Raw genomic sequence first — 12617 nt, 5'->3', positions numbered from 1 at the left:
TTCCTTGAAAAGGACCCTCGGGGTTGCGGTATTAACTTAATTAAACTGTTAAAAAATGTCAAAACAAGCGGAATAAACAAAATCTTCTATTCCTAAATTGCTCTAAAGGTTGTCCAATCCCCAAAGACACAGAGAAGGGTTACGCACATTTGCACTTTCATCTGGCCCGGGGTGCCAGCCTATCAAATACAGTAAAAGGTTTTTCCCTTTCAAGAATGTTGGAACTTTGGAACTTACAAAATACTAAATAATTTGCCCTCATTCGAACGGGCGCCTTTCCTCCTAGGTTTATAGTACTGCCACCTGAGGAGCGGCTCCATCGCGATCAACAGAGGTGTGGCGGGAGGGAGGGCGGCAGTGACCACGAGACAGGGCGCAGAGAGCGAGTGCACGGCTGGCAGGGACAGGTGGCGACCCAGCTCCTTGCGGAGAGCAGAAAGGCCGAGACGCCAGGAAACAGGACTACCCAGCTACCTCCTCGCACCCGGCGCCCCCAACCCTCCGACGTCCGCGCAGGCGCACTACGCCGGTACCCGGTGCGAGGGCGTCACCGGAAGTGCCCCGCGGAGCCCCGGATGCGACCGGGCAACATCGCGGTTGCCAGGGCGACGGGAGCTTCTCGCAGCTGGTGGTACTCCGGGTTGGAAACGTAGAACCGTTACCTGTCGAGGGCCTTAGCAGCCGTCGTGACCCTCTAGGGAATCCCACGATGTTCTTCTACCTGACCAAGAAAGTGAGTTTCCTGCGGGGCGTCCTCGTTTCCCCGCCATTCCCGCAGCCTGCGGCGATTCCCGCTGCCTTCCAGAGGAGCCAGGCTGCTTCACCCGGTCCTGATCGTGGCTTCGGCATTCCGCGGCCATCCTTCCCGCCGGGTCCAGCCTCCGACCTCCTCCTGCGGTTCACAGAGCCCCAGACAGACCTTGGCCGAGCCCGCTGCCCTCTCGTAGCTCTCTCCCATTCCTGCCCCTGGCTAGGTCCTTTTGGGTGGCTGGAGGATAAGTCGCCCTGTGCTACTCTATCTTTCTTCCTCCACTTGTTGCTGATCCACGTGATTTAAACCCTTTGGATCACCACGAAACATTGGGCAAGAGAAAAGAAATAACAATAGGATAGCCTAAGTGTTGTGGGTGAAAAGGAAGAGGGACTGGTGGTATGGATTTATACCCGCTCCCCGCCCTCCCTTTAAAAAATCCATCCGGTGACTCTGGCGTTGGCTTCCTCCGCAGTCACTATCCTTCTCTTTTGTGCACTTCTTTCCGTCTTTCCCAAATGCTAGAGCCCGAGTCAGTTCAAGGGACCATGCCCATTTCACAATAGCTCGTTTTTTTCTGCAAGACCATCCGTTTTTCTTCTTGGAAGATTTTCTTCAGCCGTCATCTCCTGCAGACTTACTTCCCACCTCCTTCGTGAAAAGTTGCTAGTGCGGCTATGGTTGCTTTTACAGATTTCCATTCCCAATAACGTGAAGCTGAAGTGTGTATCCTGGAACAAGGAACAAGGGTTCATAGCATGCGGTGGTGAAGATGGATTACTGAAAGTTTTGAAATTAGAGACGCAGACAGGTAAATGAATGCAAGCCCACATGTTTGAAATTGGTAGAAAATTGGCTAATGTTATTTGTTCATGCGATTTACTCATGGTATCTGTCAGTATGCAATTCTGATTATTTTAAAGGGAAAACCAACATTTTATGGTGTTTTTTCTGGAGTATGTTTGCAATAAAGTTCAGAGAATGTTGAATGTAAACATCAGATGGTTTTTGCTGAGTTATTAATGGAGAATGAAAAATAAGGACGAATGAAAATAAGTCACTGTGTTATGCTATGTCTAATTATTGTACTATATTATTAGGAGTCTAATACAAATCCTGTGAGTCAACATTTCAGTAAGAAAATCTGGCGGATTATTTACAGGCCTATCCTTTCTGCTTATTAGATACATTAATAATTATTGACCTAGTGTCCAAGAACAGAAAATGGGATATGTTTTACATTTCTATTAGTGGATCCCTTGTTTTTGCAGTTTGATTTCTTTCTTTATCTAGTTGTCTGGAATCACAGCAAACAGCTTCCTACTTCTTTTTTTTTTTTTTTTTTTTTTTTTTTGAGACGGAGTCTCGCTGTGTCTCCAAGGCTGGAGTGCAGTGGCGTGATCTCGGCTCACTGCAAGCTCCGCCTCTCGGGTTCACGCCATTCTCCCGCCTCAGCCTCCCAAGTAGCTGAGACTACAGGCACCCGCCACCACGCCCGGCTAGTTTTTTGTATTTTTAGTAGAGACGGGGGTTTCACCATGTTAGCCAGGATAGTCTCGATCTCCTGACCTCGTGATCCACCCGCCTCGGCCTCCCAAAGTGCTGGGATTACAGGCTTGAGCCACCGCGCCCGGCCTAAATTCTTATTTTCTACAAATACTTCATAATTTTTCTTGTACCTATCACTCCAGCCCTGTTTGATGCAATTTTCTCCCCTGTTCATCCACATAGGCCTTCTTAGATTTTTGTCAAGGGCTCTAGGCGTCTACCTCAGAGCCTTTACATTGCTGTGTCCTAGCCTGGAATACTCCCCTTCTTTCTCTACCTGTCCTGGCTATCTCCAGTTTACCTCTCAGTCTCAGCTTAAATACCAATTCTTCTGATAGCCTTCCCTGGTTCCCCATCAATCTAAATTAAGTCACTTCTGCTACTATTTCTTATTATGCTTTCACATTCCCAGTTTATAGTTACATTTATGTGTGTGTGAGTATGTATTTAATATTGGTCCCTCACACTGTAAGCTCTGAGGAGAAAGGGGAAATGACTGTTTTGTTTATCATTTTATATGTAGAACCTTTTATAATGCATAGCACAGTGTACACATTCAATAAATATTTGTTGAATGAATGAATAAATGAGTGAATATAAGATTCTGTGTAATCTGGCAAAAACCCATTTTCAAAGTCTATGCTGTTTTGATCCCTTGTAAGCTGTAGAGTTTGCAATCTGTAGGCCATAAATATTTCTATTTGTGGTCTTTTGGAAAGGCATAAAAAGCAGTGATGATTATTAATATATGTAATGTATGAGTAAACAATGTTCATTTATGTGTTTTGCTTTATTTTACCAGAATGTCTTTGCAAGGGGTATGTGTTATTGTTTATGTTTATACCATGAGAAAAATAGATCAGAATGAGGCGTACTTAGAAAAATGATTAATACTGCCCAGGAATACAAAAAGAGTCAAAATCTTATAATATGTCACTTTTATATGTTTATCATAGTAGTTTGTTTTGTTTTGTTTTAGATGATGCAAAATTGAGGGGCCTTGCAGCCCCCAGTAACCTTTCTATGAATCAGACTCTTGAAGGTCATAGTGGTGAGTCATGCAATTTCTTTTAAGTCATGTTTGAGTGGTATTTAGACATTTAGGAAGTTTCTACTTAATGCAGAAATGTCAACATTTTAAATAATGGTAATATTTAAAGTACAGATGCTCTTTGAGTTATGATGGGGATATGTTCCAATAAACCCATTGTAAGTTGAAAATGTATTTAATACAGCTAACCTACTGAACATCATAGCTCTGCCTAGTTTACCTTAAATGTGCCCAGAAAACACTAGCCTACAGTTGGGCACAATCATCTGACATAAAACCTATTTTATAATAAAATGTTGAATATCTTATGTAATTTATTGATTTCTGTATTGAAAGTGAAAAACAGAGTAGTTGTATGGGCAATCGAAGTACGTTTTCTACTGAATGCGCATTGCATTCCCACCACTGAGAAGCCATTTAAGTAGTACCATTGTAAGTTGGGAGCTGTTTGTAATCATTTCTGTTGAGACATAAGTAATACAATGTAGAGTCATTCAACTTTTACATGATTAAACAACATCTTAAATAAATCTAGAAGAAAGTAGCTGTTATTTTATATATTGAAAATACTCCTGTCTATGGATGTTATATATATAATCCTTTTTAGAATCTGTCCTATGATTCCAGATTAAAGGAGACTGAAGAGACTGGGCGTAGTGGCTCACACCTATAGTTCAAGCACTTTGGGAGGCCAAAGTGGGAGGATTGCATGAGGCTAGGATTTTGGAACCACCCTGGGCAACATAATGAGACCCTGTTTCTACAAAAAATAAAAAAAAAACTAACCAGGTGTGGCGCTGTGCACCTGTAGTCCCAGGTACTCAGGAGGCTGAGGTGGGAGGATCCCTTGAGGTCAGGAGTTTGAGGCTGCGTTGAGCCACAGTTGTGCCACTGCATTCCAGCCTTGGCAAGATCTTGTCTCAAGAAAAAAAAAAGACTAAAGATTGAGACGTATAACATATAAATGCATTGTATAATCCTAGATTGGATCTTGGAATGAGAAAAACAAGTGTCTATAAAGGACATTATTTAGACAATTGATAAAATTTGTATATGGACTGTGAGTTAGATAATAGTATATCAGTGTTAAACTTCCTAATTTGTAATATGGTTATGGAAGAGAATGTCTTTATTTTTAGGACATGTACACTAAAGTATTTATGGATTAAAAAATTAAAAGTCATCAATTATTCACGTACCCTGGAGGTTTAAGATATGCTCAAGAGTGTTTTATCAATAGAATGGAAAACAGGGGTGAGGGGTGGGCAGAAGAGAGATTATGGGACATATCTACCAAAAATGATAAAAATTTCCTAAACAAGTACCTAATATTGTGTCCTTTGGACATCATTATTTTTGGGAGTCAGGCCAATTGGGTAAACCATGCTTGTATTTGTTTCTGTCATCAGGTATATGGTAGTTCTTGCAGCTCACCATGTTAGGTGTCTTCACTGGGATGAAATAGGGATAGATATGACAAACAGTATTATGCATTGTTATAGAAAATTAGTGATATCAATAACTGCATCCTATGAATAGGTTTTAAGGAATATTAAAGACTAGTTATCTATGCAGGAACCATATTGATTTTAACATGATCTTGGTGTTTATATAAAAATATAAATTTGAAATCAATTGTAACCTTTAAGTTTCTAAATTGTTTTATAATGTTCTAGGTTCTGTTCAAGTTGTAACATGGAATGAGCAGTATCAGAAGTTGACTACCAGTGATGAAAACGGGCTTATCATTGTATGGATGTTATATAAAGGTATATATTACTAGGAGAGCTTATTTAATTTTTCACATGTTGGCATCTATCTTACAGTATTTGGATGGATAAACAACATCTCCAAAATAGACCCCTTTTACTAACAACAGGAGTTCATCCTGACTGCACAGTGGTAATATTTCTGGATTTATTGCTACCTACTTTTCACTTTTTTTTTTTTTTTTTTTAACTTTAACCCTGTTATTAAGAAAGTGAATTAGGTGATTGTTAGCTATCTCCAAAATGAAGTTAGACTCCTAGCAGAAGAATAGCTTCTACTTGAGATAGCTCTTTTTTTTCCCCCAGATTTCCAATAAGAATTACTTCCTAGGTAGTTCCAGTTTATAATTACATTTATGTGTATGTAAGTGTGTATTTAATATTGGTCCCTGAGTAGACTGTAAGTTCTGAGGGGAAAGGGGAAATGACTGTTTGTTCATCGTTTTATATGTAGAACCTTTTATAATACATAGCACAGTGTACACGTTCAATAAATATTTGTTGAATGAATGAATAAATGAGTGGCTAGAGTTATCTCAGTAGATGAAAACACATTTAGTAAGAAGTCAAAGGGAATAATTCATTTCCTGCATGGGCCAGTTAGTTACCTTTTCTTTTATGGATACAGATTTTATCTCAACTCTGACTACTGGTTCACGGTTTGTGCCTCTTGTCTACAACAGAAAGGGAGAGTAAAAGAAGGATTAACTTAGATATACCACTTTTACGAGAAAAACAGCTCATCATACATGTTCTCCTGAGGCCTGTAGCCATCATCTTCAAAAGGGAAGGGTGCCTTAGTTCATGTGTGCTGTTTTGAAATCTTTATGTGTGCTGTTTTGAAAAGTTCATGTGTGCTGTTTTAAATGGCAGGGCATACCATTTAAAAAGTCTTCATTAAAGATGTGCTATAATACTTTAATTTTTAAAAAAGTGTGTGTATGTGTGTATGTAGGGGATAGAATGTGAAAGTTCAGTGGACTGGAGTAAATTTTGTTTCCAAGGTAGGTCTTCAGGTCTTCTCTGGGTCTCAGTCTGGATTCTGTTACCCTGCTCTGACCAGTTATTCCAAATTACATGATTATTTTCTTGGCTGCAGGCCAGAGTTTCCTATGTTGGTATGTCAAAAAGCCTTTAAGAAAAACAAAAACCGAATAACCTGTTTTTTTTGCCTGTAATTTGGTTATGCTAAAAGACAAGTTACATCTCATTCCTACCCTGCATACAACTAGAATATTTTTGTCATTCAGCATTAGAGATGTGGTATCACTAATGTAATATAAACTGATTAGAATTTTTTCAAGCAGGCTTACTTAGGGTTTTACCTAATATGCTGTATGTTTTTTGGCTTCATTCTCTTTGTGATAGTAACTAATATGCTGTATTTAATATGCTCGTAATTATTCATTGGAGAGTTTATGTGTACATATAAAGTTACTGTTACTTGGAGTTTTTTTCTTGGTTATGATCTGAACCATATTGTTCAAGTGGGAAAAGTTAGGCTTTCAGAAGAAGCAGTAGTTTTGGCTCTGAAAAAGCAGATTAAGTTTATTTTTTAATTGACAGAAAGAAAGAGGCAGGGAAAGAAAGAAAGAGGAAACAGGCCGGGCGCGGTGGCTCAAGCCTGTAATCCCAGCACTTTGGGAGGCCGAGACGGGCGGATCACGAGGTCAGGAGATCGAGACCATCCTGGCTAACACGGTGAAACCCCGTCTCTACTAAAAATACAAAAAAACTAGCCGGGCGAGGTGGCGGGCGTCTGTAGTCCCAGCTACTTGGGAGGCTGAGGCAGGAGAATGGCGTGAACCCGGGAGGTGGAACTTGCAGTGAGCTGAGATCCGGCCACTGCACTCCAGCCTGGGTGACAGAGCAAGACTCCGTCTCAAAAAAAAAAAAAAAAAAAAAAAAAAGAAAGAGGAAACAAAGGATGGGCATTTATTATGTTTTCTGTGATAATCTTTGAAGCAGTTATCAGTTAAGCCCAAGTTAATTTTTCATTGTGTTTTTGTTGGATTTGGAAGTTTTATAGTTTAATGTCTCGGGTTGTAGAAAACTTTGCAGTTATTTATCCCACGGTGTACTTTACAGATTGCTTTCAATTCTTAAGTACTATTTAATATATGTGAAAGTTTTGACTTACAATTTTTTAAATTTGTGAAAACAGGCTCTTGGTTTGAGGAGATGATCAACAATCGAAATAAATCAGTTGTTCGCAGTATGAGCTGGAATGCTGACGGACAGAAGATCTGCATTGTATATGAAGATGGGGCTGTGATAGTTGGTTCAGTGGATGGTAATGCATTGATTGGACATAGAACTAAGATCAATATCTGGCTGACGGTTTTCTTCTTTAGAGATTTAAGTTAGTTATCATATGTTAGCATTCTGATTGAAAAACAGACATAAAAAGAAAATATTTGATATACAATTTGATGACGTTCAAGAACTGTTCTTTGGTTTTAACCATCTGTTTTTATGTATATTCAAGGAAAAAAGTCTATTTTTTATTTTCTGCAGTGGCATTGAAAAAAGTGAATTAACTTTTCAGCATTATTTTAAACATGTCTGCCTTATTATGTAATTTCTCTTTATATTGGTTAGTCTGTACAAATACGTAGACCTTAGTTTCAAAAAGTCTGTGGTCATTTTTATTAGAACTGAACATGTCATTGTTGGTTGTAGTTTATAGCCTTAAAAACCCACATTTTTCAAATTCTAGTAATAGATAAAACTGGGTCTTCTGAGAGTCTGCACCTTTGTTTTAATTTGAAATTCTGTAGAGAAATAATATATTTTAAAATCATTTTTATTTTCTCTCTCGCGTGCGTGCGCGCTCTCTCTCTCTCTCTCTGTGTGTGTGTGTATGTATGTGTAACTTCATGTATTCAACAAATGTTTCTGAGAGCCTATAAAGTAACAGCTATCATTTTAGGAACTGAGAGTACAGCAATGACCAGACCTAGATTAGGAGAGATGGATAAGTAACCAAGAAATTACAATACCCTGTGATAAGCGCTAAGATGGGGAAAATACAGGAGCATGTAGAAGTGGCCACCTAATGCAGACTTGGAGGGATCAGGAAGGGCTTCCTGGAGGGAGTGATGCTGATGCTGAGGCATTAGCCACAAGGTAGATTGGTGTGTAGAATGTCTCAGCCCTAAGAAATAGCATTTGAGGAGGTCCAGAGGAGTTGCACTTAGCTATGTTTGGGCCATTGAAAAAAGATGATTATCAGTAGGGTATGATACTAAAGGTGAAGAGTATTATGCAGTAAATCTAGAGAGAGAAACAGAGGCCAGATCATGCAGATCATAATTTATATTAAGGTGTTTGGACTTAAGTCCAACAGCAGTTAGGAGGCCAATGAAAAGTTTGAAGAATGGGAGCAATGTGATAAGCTTGTTCCTTAGAAAAAGCTCTGTGCTACATATGAAGAATAGAGAAAGGAAAGAAAGATAATGGGCAGCTGTATCAGGAAACTACTCTGGCAATTCAGGTGAGAGATTATGGTGGATAATAGCCATCCAGGTAATGACAAGGGAATGGAAGTAAGTAGATTTTAGACATACTCAGGAGGCAGAATAGTTAAGATTGGGGATGAGAGGATGGAAGTCCCCAGGGCAGTATCCAGAGTTTTAGCTTGGGCAGCTGGATGGATGGCAATGCCTTTCATTAAAATAGTGTGGAGAAAGAATGATTTTAAGGGAAAATTTCTCTATTGGATATGTTGATTTTGTCATGCCATAGGCCATTCAAGTAAATCTATCCAGACCATAGTTAGACATACATATCTGCAGCTCAAAAATATCTGTGCTGAACACAAAATTTTGGGAACCACCAGCATATGCATGGTAATTTAAACCATTGAAATAGTTGAACAAAACTAAAGGGCATTTGTAGAGTTAAGAATCAGCAACATTTAGGCTGGGGATGGTGGCTTATGCCTGCCTGCCTTTGGGAGGCCAAGGCAGGAGGATTGTTTGAGCTCAGGAGTTTGAGACCAGCTTGGACAACATAGCAAGACCTTGTCTCTGCTGAAAATAAAAAAGTAAATTATCTGGGTGTGGTGGCACACTCCTGTAGTCTCAATCACCTGGGAGGCCAAAGTAGGAGGATTGCTTGAGCCTGAGAGGTTGAGGCTGCAGTGAGCCATGATCTTACCACTACACTCTAGCCTGGGCAACAGAGTGAGACCCTGTCCCGGTGGGGGGAAAAAAAATCAGCAACATTTCAGGGATGGGCAGAAGAAGGATGTTAAAAAGTAGGAGTCTTGGAGATAAAGGAGTATATGGGCTAATGGCAGCAAAGAGAGTTCAAGAAGGAGGGAGTGGTGAAAAAAAAAATGTGTCAATTGACTTTAGCAACAGGCCATCAGTGACGTCCATGAAGGCAGTTTCTTTCTTTTTCTTAAACAACAGAAATTTATTTTCTCGGAGCTCTAGACTCTGGAAGTCCAAGGTCAAGGTGTCAACAGGTTTGGTTTCTTCTTTTTTTATTTATTATTTTTATAGATTTAGGGGGTACAAGTGCAGGTTTGTTATATGGATATATTGAATATTGGTGAGGTCTGGACTATTAGTATATAACCATCACCCAAATAGTGTATGTTGTAGGCAGTTTCAATGGAGTTGTGGGGCAGAAGCCAGATTGGGAGGGGTTAAGGGTTGACTCGGAGTTGAAGTGGAGACTATAGGTGTGAAGAACTCTTTCATGAAGTTTGATTGGGAAAGGAATGGTAGAGATAGATAGTAGTTACAGGGGGAACTTGGGGTTAATAAAAGTGTTTATTTTATTTTATTTTACTTTATTTAAGGTGGTGGTTTCAAAGAGAAATAGATCTGCATGTGTTTAAATCCACATAAGAAAGGCCCTGGAGTGAGGAGTTTAATGGGAAAGAGAAAATGAGAGGAGTCAGTAAAGGGCGATCTTTGCAAAGGTAGGAAGGGATTAGATCAGAGAATACATAGAGGAATTAGCCTTAGACAGGGGACTGACTGGGGAAATACCTCTTCTTTTGTATTAGTGGGTAAAGCAGAAAGTGTAAGCATGGATTCAGTTATGTTCTGAATTGTTGAAGATGGGAATGAGGAATTTGTTTTTTGGGTGCTTTTATTTTCTTTCCAAAGTAGAAGATGGGCTCAACTGCTAATTGGGAGTGAGATCCAGCATCAGAGTTTAGAAGAAAGGGGAGAAAGTTTGAAACAGCTACTATTTCAAATGTCTTTTCAGGTATTTGGCACATATAGGTGCTCAGTAAATATTTATTGGCCAAATAAATGGAATGAATGCATGAATGCTGTGAAGAATTTGCAAGATCTTTAGGAAAACAAACATTTCGAAAGCAGTTGTTGGAGGATCATGGCCTTGAACAACTTTTAATAATGTTTTGTTTTAGGCAATCGTATTTGGGGAAAAGACCTGAAGGGTATACAGCTATCCCATGTAACATGGTCTGCGGACAGTAAAGTCTTACTTTTTGGAATGGCAAATGGGGAAATACACATTTATGATAATCAAGGAAATTTTATAGTAAGTATGTGTATCATCAGTCTTATTTATATAATTTTATATGATTGTACATATCATTCATCTTTGTATATACATTTATTTGTTATGATGGTTCGTGTAATTAAAGTCAATTCAGATTTTTTTTCTTTTTCCCAATCATCTAATTTTTTTTTAAATTAAATAAAATTTTGGTTTTCTCAAAGCAAATTAGTGCCACAAGTTAGAGTGTAACTTTTAGTTCCAATTTTTTTTGGTAGGTAGAAAGGACAAGATGTCAGTGCATTTAAGCAGAGGGATAATGAGTAGGGCGATGTGCAGTTTAAGTTTTTTAAGTGTCTTCTGGTATCTGAAGCCAAAGTTTACATGTAGATACCAAAGGGTATTTTTGTAGCAAGCTACCAATGGTTGTTTGTAAAAAGAATGACAGACTTAACTGGTAAGTGAGAAAAATCAATCCCTGGAAAGAAGGTAAAATAGAATAGGATCAGGCAGCATAATCTGAAGAAAAATTCTGGCTTTGCAAGGTTTAGCTATAATCTATGATTACTGATGGGACAGTTTTGTTTTTTAGCAAAGTTTAGGACACTAAGTAAATCCACTCACTGGTGGAAGTAAAATAATGAACTTTTATATGACATTTTGCTGTTTTCAAAGTACTTTCATATACTTGTTATTTGAGACTCATAAAAACTCAGTGTTTTTTAATCCTCATTTTTTACATGTGGGGAAAATGGACATTTAGGTGATTTGTCCATGGCCTGTATACCAGTAAAGTGATTAAGCTTTAATTTGCCACCTGATTTTTAGATTGTATTTTCAGCATTCTTTCTACAATACTCTATTGAGATTGTATCTATACTGTTCTGCTTTAAAACGTAAAATATTAAATCTAGACAATTTTATTTAGATGAAAATGAAGCTGAGTTGTTTGGTGAATGTCACTGGAGCTATCAGCATTGCTGGGATTCATTGGTACCATGGCACAGAAGGCTATGTGGAGCCTGATTGCCCTTGCCTTGCTGTTTGCTTCGACAATGGAAGATGCCAAATAATGAGACATGAGAATGACCAAAGTAAGGAATTTTTCTGTTTAAAAACTTTTTAAAATTTATTTTTTTCTTTTTGAGATAGAGTCTCACTCTGTCACCCAGGCTGGAGTGCAGTGGCACGATCTTGGCTCACTGCAACTTCTACCTCCTGGGATCAAACAATTTTCCTACCTCAGCCTCCCGAGTAGCTGGGACTACAGGTGCATGCCACCACACCTGACTAATTTTTTGTATTTTTAGTAGAGATGGGGTTTCACCATGTTAGCCAGGATGGTCTTGATCTCCTGAGCTCGTGATCCGCCTGCCTCAGCCTCCCAAAGTGCTGGGATTACAGGCGTGAGCCACAGTGCCCGGCCTCAATTTCTAATTTTTAACTTTTTTTTTTTTTTTTTTTTTTTGCGACAGGGTCTTGCTCTGTTGCCGAGGCTGGAGTGCAGTGGTGCATTTTTGGCTCACTGCAGCCTTGGCCTCCAGGGCTCCAGGGATCCACCCATCTCAGCCTCCTGAGGAGCTGGGATCACAAGTGTGCATCACCATCCCTGGCTAATTTTTATATTTTTTGTAGAGACAGAGTTTCGCCATGTTGCCCAGGCTGATCGTGAACTCCTGGGCTCAAGTGATTCGCCCGCCTCAGCCTCCTAAAGTGTTGGGATTATAGGCGTGAGCCATTGTACCCAGCCCTGTTTTTTTAAAAACGTGGAAAGTTTTAAAAGTATTTAAAAGTTGTTGTTAAGAGTATAACATTCTGGGGCCGGGCGCGGTGGCTCAAGCCTGTAATCCCAGCACTTTGGGAGGCCGAGACGGGCGGATCACGAGGTCAGGAGATCGAGACCATCCTGGCTAAAACGGTGAAACCCCGTCTCTACTAAAAAAATACAAAAAACTAGCCGGGCGAGGTGGCGGGCGCCTGTAGTCCCAGCTACACAGGAGGCTGAGGCAGG

General features: G+C 39.6%; 1 protein-coding gene across 6 annotated transcripts in view; it reads left to right on the top strand.

The window, feature by feature from the left end:
- Window positions 1-566: 566 nt before the first annotated feature.
- Window positions 567-12617, top strand: part of LOC105479879 (WD repeat domain 35) — a 64054-nt gene continuing 52003 nt past the window's right edge. For all 6 annotated transcript variants that reach the window (XR_011611532.1, XM_011738207.3, XM_071076273.1 and 3 more), the window contains exons 1-7: window positions 567-733; window positions 1445-1562; window positions 3279-3350; window positions 5027-5119; window positions 7284-7412; window positions 10515-10648; window positions 11535-11700. Coding sequence is in view for 5 of the 6 variants with exons in the window: in XM_011738207.3 (XP_011736509.1) it covers window positions 710-733; window positions 1445-1562; window positions 3279-3350; window positions 5027-5119; window positions 7284-7412; window positions 10515-10648; window positions 11535-11700 (736 nt within the window). In the remaining variant the exon portion in view is untranslated. The remainder of the gene's footprint in view (window positions 734-1444; window positions 1563-3278; window positions 3351-5026; window positions 5120-7283; window positions 7413-10514; window positions 10649-11534; window positions 11701-12617) is intronic.

This window comes from Macaca nemestrina, chromosome 13 (genome assembly GCF_043159975.1).
Source record: "Macaca nemestrina isolate mMacNem1 chromosome 13, mMacNem.hap1, whole genome shotgun sequence".
NCBI lineage: Eukaryota > Metazoa > Chordata > Mammalia > Primates > Cercopithecidae > Macaca > Macaca nemestrina.
The sequence above is the reverse complement of the archived record's forward strand: the minus strand, read 5'-3'. Positions and strand labels throughout refer to the sequence as shown.